Source organism: Nicotiana tomentosiformis, chromosome 5 (genome assembly GCF_000390325.3).
Source record: "Nicotiana tomentosiformis chromosome 5, ASM39032v3, whole genome shotgun sequence".
NCBI lineage: Eukaryota > Viridiplantae > Streptophyta > Magnoliopsida > Solanales > Solanaceae > Nicotiana > Nicotiana tomentosiformis.
The window spans coordinates 114309194-114314708 of NC_090816.1; the positions used below are offsets into that span (position 1 = coordinate 114309194).

At 31.9% G+C, this 5515-nt stretch overlaps 1 protein-coding gene across 1 annotated transcript; it reads right to left on the reverse strand.

The window, feature by feature from the left end:
- Positions 1–2351: 2351 nt before the first annotated feature.
- LOC104114570 (RING-H2 finger protein ATL78-like) lies at positions 2352–3338 on the reverse strand. Its single transcript, XM_009625050.4, has one exon. The coding sequence runs from the start codon at positions 3259–3261 to the stop codon at positions 2557–2559; it is 705 nt and encodes a 234-aa protein (XP_009623345.3). The 5' UTR covers positions 3262–3338; the 3' UTR covers positions 2352–2556.
- Positions 3339–5515: the final 2177 nt, after the last annotated feature.

The following is a 5515-nucleotide window of genomic DNA, read 5'->3' on the forward strand; positions in this document are numbered from 1 at the left end:
GCTCTGTGGATAAGAATTATATGTCAACAAGTAAAATTCTTTTAGAATTTTCTTTTACTAAATTTTCTTCAAACTATGTCGTAACAAAACTAGAGAAAAACTCCAACAATGAATTTTTAATATATTCACTTTAATTCATCCAACAGTGTATAAATCCGTAATGCTAAACACAAATATTACTCTCAATTAGTTTCTAAGCATCAGAAAAAGGAAATTATATAGTCAAATTAAAAAATACTATATGTGCGTATACATTACATGAAACATTCTAGATTTCAAGCACTTGAAAACATGTTCATCGATATCCTATAAAAGATATCTACTAAATTTTGATATAGCGATCAAAACGGTCCTCACCATATTTGCGATTTGCCACCCATTGCAACAAACTGCTTTTATGCAAACATTTGATTTCCTACTTTCAACCCACCAAAGCAGTGGCAACATCTGAAGCAGCTAACCTTAACATTTTTATCTCTTTTGTGTATTTAAATGGATAACTAAATTAACATTTATCCATGGCTCCAAAGAAACATACAAAATAAAAATAAAAAACAGCCCGATGCATAAAGTATCCCGCATTCATGCAGTATTTCGGAAAGGGTCGCACTTTAAGGGTGTGTGATGTAGTCAGTCTATCCTGATACAAGCAGCAACTGATTCCACGAGTGGCATCCTAGGCGATTCCCATATCGACAAAATACGTGAGAGATGTTGGGTATATATGTAAACAAGCCTTAGACCATAGTGACGTGTTTTAAAGTCGTGTGTGTCTAGACCCAAAACGCACAATATTACTAGTGGGTTGGGCTGTTACATATGGTATCACAACCACTCCACGTGCAACCTTGAACGATGGGGGCAAACCTCACCGAGGACGCTGAGTCCCTAAAGGGGTATATGTGATACCCTACAGAAGAGATGTTGGATAAATAAGTAAATAAATCTTAGACCCTAGTGACGTATTTTAAAGTTGTACGAATTTAGGTCCAAAACGAATATTATTATTAATGGACTGCGCTGTTACATTACGGCTCTAACCCATGACATATAACTTATAACGAGATATCAGTAGCTCCAAAGAAACATCACCACTTAAATAATTAAAGCATTGTTGACTTACTTTACAAAAAAATGGAAGAAAGGCACTTAAGAGTTAAGAGTGAATAGTACAACTATTATGGTACATGTATCCTTTTGGACACCTTAATAGAATTCAGAAATCCCATGTGGTGTGGAGCCAAAGAAAAGGGGCGGTGGCACTTCACTACATAGTGATAGGAAATGATTGATATATAAAAACACAAGAGCAATAAGGTTAGTTGAGCATAAAATTATGAATGTGATACTCTCCCATTACAATAAAGATGAGATTCATGAAATTGTTGGGACCCTTCATCTTTTTTCAAATTAATTTTCTGACAATGCTATATGTAGACATTGTGAGTATGGATTCATTAAAAGTCTCAATCAAATATTTTCTTTTAGTGTTGGTGGGATTGGGAAGAGGATTTCTTCTACATTTATCGCCAAAACCACCAACACAATATAGTGCATGTCGATATTCCTCAGAACACTTGAGGGTTAGCCTTTTGAAAAGATTTTAATTTAGCACTTTACTTTTACCTTGACAACTAGAGATAAGAAATTGCCTTATCATCAAATATTTGCAACATAGTCCTTCTATATTGTTCCAAATATTTTTCTATTTCGAGATAAGATTAATTGAGTAGCTGGTCTCCTAATTTCTTGCACGTGATATGATTATAACGGTTGAAATGTGTGACAATTTTAACTTACTAATGTCTTTAACAATAACATACAAAATCAGTTTGGAAATCAAGTTTAAGCCTTAAGTATTCTAGTGGTTTATAAGTAAAAGGAAGAAAATCTTCTTGGATACATCATTAAAGTCTCTGTTAACTACTGCTCCTTTCGTTCTAATTTATGTGTTTTATCTCGACCGATCAACAAGAAGTTTAATAAAAAAAGAAAACTTTTATTTTGAAATTTATGATGTTAACATGTCATAATATTTATGTGACTAAATATTTTTTTTTAACTTGTAAGCTTAAATATGTCACGACATTTGTTTAGTTATAAAAATTCTTCTTTAAGGATATATTAAAATAAAAAATTTAAAGTTTAATCTTTTAAATATAAAATGTATCATTCTTCCTAAAACGGAAGAAATAATGATATATAAATTGGGAAGAAGGGAGTATACTTTTGAAAAGATTATATGAATATTTTAAAAATTGTAAAGCCTAGTTTGTTCTTTTTTTTTCAATCTCTCAATTGCGTCCTTTAATAATGTTGCCGAAATAAAGAAAATGCTTTGAAAAGAAACGGAAATAAAATTTAATTTCTATATACACTTGCAAGACTAATGAATCATTTGAAGACTACACTGCCGTTGGCCTCATGCTAGCTCTAGCTCGCTAAATTAAAACTTTTCCAACAAGGAAAAAACAACTAAACTATAAAGTAAAAACCTAAGCTAATTCTAATTGAGTGTGGGATGCATACCAATCAATAATACTCCTATTTTTCTACCTAAATATGATTGTTTGATGTAACACCTTCACGTTGGAGAGGTTCTATCCTTATAATAATTTCTTGGACTGGTACTGCTGACGAGGTATTGCTAACTATCTGAGGGTTTGCAATTGACCTTGTAGTAGAAGAGGAACTACCACCATTAACAATTTTTTGACAAGTTTCAATTAGGCAATGCCTACAAGTAGGGCAAGAAGAGTGTGAATTTAGCCATTTATCAATACATCGGACGTGGAAACCATGGCTGCACTTAGGCAAAACCCTAACTTTCTCTCCAGCAGCAAATTCAGATAAGCAAATGACACACTCATCAGTGTCAAGCCCTGGATATTTCAATTCAGTAGTGTAGGTTATAACCGGTAATGTTTTGAGGGCTTTTTTCTTGATTCCTGTATTAGCTAAGCTAGCTGAAGGATTTCTATAGTTTGAGGACGCTGATACCAAGTTAGAGCACCTTAATGCACACTTTATGATAGAATTCAAGGCAAGTGAACAAATCAAAGCACATACAAGTACTGACAAGACCATAATAACATTTGCATCAAATGTATTCACGCGGCTGATTTCGGCTGCCGGAGGCGGCGGCGCCACGGTGGCCTCGGTGTGGTATTGTGGTACTGTAGTTGGTATTAGAAGTAGTCTTCTTGAGTAGTGGAAGTTCTCAGTGAATTCTTGAATGAATAGAGTTGAAGTAGTTGCCATATAGAGCTTTTGGTTGGAAGTGTGTATTTGTGCTTTTCTTTGAATTGTTTCTTTGTTTGTTGTTGTTGTTGAATGAATTGAAGTTTCTCATTAGAGGAGTTCCTTATAAAAGAGAAATTTAAAGGGTGAATAGGTGTAAAGTGTTATCGAAGGATATATTTTTTAATTTTATATAAGGAATATTTCAAACTTTATCAAGCCATGTTTTAATTAATGGAGTAACTATATGTTTACAAGCACTACAGCTTTTAAGAGTATGTTATGTTATAAACAAGTGGAGCACGTGTAACGTTTTATAAGTATATCCTCTTCTTTGGAAAAAAGACATTGTTTTGACAAGGTTATTAAAGTAACAGTGAACATTCCATTCAAAAGTCAAAACTTAAAAAATTATTAGTATTCAGTTGTTAGTATTATTTAAACCTTCGCTGTACATATACACAACTAAGTTTTCATTATAGATTTTAATCTTTTAGTTAGAACTTTTAGTTTGGTAATGGAACTTGTCCAAAAGTTGTGGTGGGCATAAACAATTCCATGGTATATATGTATCAAGTTTAGAGCTATTGGGTACTTGGTTGGAAGCTTTGCGTGCCTGCTTTTTGGTATCATTATTTATTTTTATCAAGTACAATATCATCTTTGGGATTAATATATTGCATGTAGCAGTTAATCGATATTTGATTAACTGAAATTTTAAAAATTCTATATGACAATTCCTACGTCATTAAATAATGAGTTAATATTCTAAAATTCCCTTAAACTATCATGTTCCTACGTCATTAAATAATGAATTAATATCCTAAAATCCCCTTAAACTATCATGTTCCTACGTCATTAAAATCCCTCGTTGTATTCTTAAAGGTGTGTCTAGTACACACTCCTAATTATCTAAAAAAACGTGCCATGTGGCACTACACGTGTCTATGTAATCCAGCCTAAAACCCTCCATAAACTATAACATTTTTGTCAGTTACCCACTTAAACTATCTAGTTCCCCCAAAACCCCTCTGAACTATATCCCTCTATATATTAAAATCATATGTTGAATTCTTAGGGTTGCGTTTGTCTAATTATATTAACTTATAACTTATACTAATTTTTTTTATGTAGTTTACACATGAAGAATTACTCTCGGATAAGTGATAATTATTCTAGGAGGAGGTCAAAATAGTATCTAATGTAATAAATGAATTTTAGGTTTAATTGTGATTGTCCTTTATATTAGACTCCAATTGAATAATTCCTTATTCACATTTACCGCAACACAATAAAAAAAAAAGGTAGATAGTGTTGCATTTATAAAAAATCATCTTATATTACATAAACAAGAGTATACAAAATAAAATTTTGCAAATAAGAAACTAATCGACAAACAACTACATTCTCTAATTCTAAATTACACGAACAAGACTTAAGAGATTCAAGTTTTTTCTCTACAATAAGGTGTTAGTTTAATAAGAAGATTTAAATGGGTTTTCTTTCAAAAGCATATATAAAAGACATGAAAGAAGACTAAAAAGGAAAGAAAATAAATTATTTCCAAGGAAACAAGAGAGGGAGAAATTTTTTCATAGGGAACACATATGGAGCACTAAAGAAAAAAGGTGAAAATTTTGAAGAAAGGTGAAAAAAGTAAAAAAAAAAAAAGGTGACAAATAAGAAAGAATGGTGGTTATAAAAGAAACAAGGAGAATATTTAAAACAATAACAAAGTTGAAAGAGGGTTGGGCTAATTAGCCATTACATTCTGTTAGGTGGAACATTTTGATGGCTCTTTTCAGCCGCCGCGCGCTCCCAAGCAAGCGTGTACACACGTTATGCCAGGTAAGCAACAAGACAGCTTAAATATGTAGGGCAATATAGTTTAGTGGTTTTTTGAGAATATCGAATAGTTTAAATAAGAAACTGACATAAACGTAATAGTTTAAGAGGATTTTAGGGTATTAACTCTTAAATTAATCATCCCATAACTAAGGGTGTTCATGATTCAGTTTGGATTGGTTTTTTCCTAAAAAGAAACTAAACCAATTTAGTCGGTTCTTCAAGTATTGGAACTAAACCAAACCAATTAAGTCAGTTTTTTATCGATTCGGTTTTTGTCAAATGTTCGGTTATTTATCGATTTGTTTCTTAAATATACACTACCAAACACATATTCCGGCGACTACATTTTCAATGTAATACTATAAAACCAATTGATCTTTGATAAATCTATCATTTACCAAGATATATTGATGATAATTGAATCAAA

Coding starts and splice junctions, on each gene's coding strand:
- LOC104114570 (XM_009625050.4), bottom strand. CDS start 3,261: ATGGCAACTACTTCAACTCTATTCATTCAAGAATTCACTGAGAACTTC.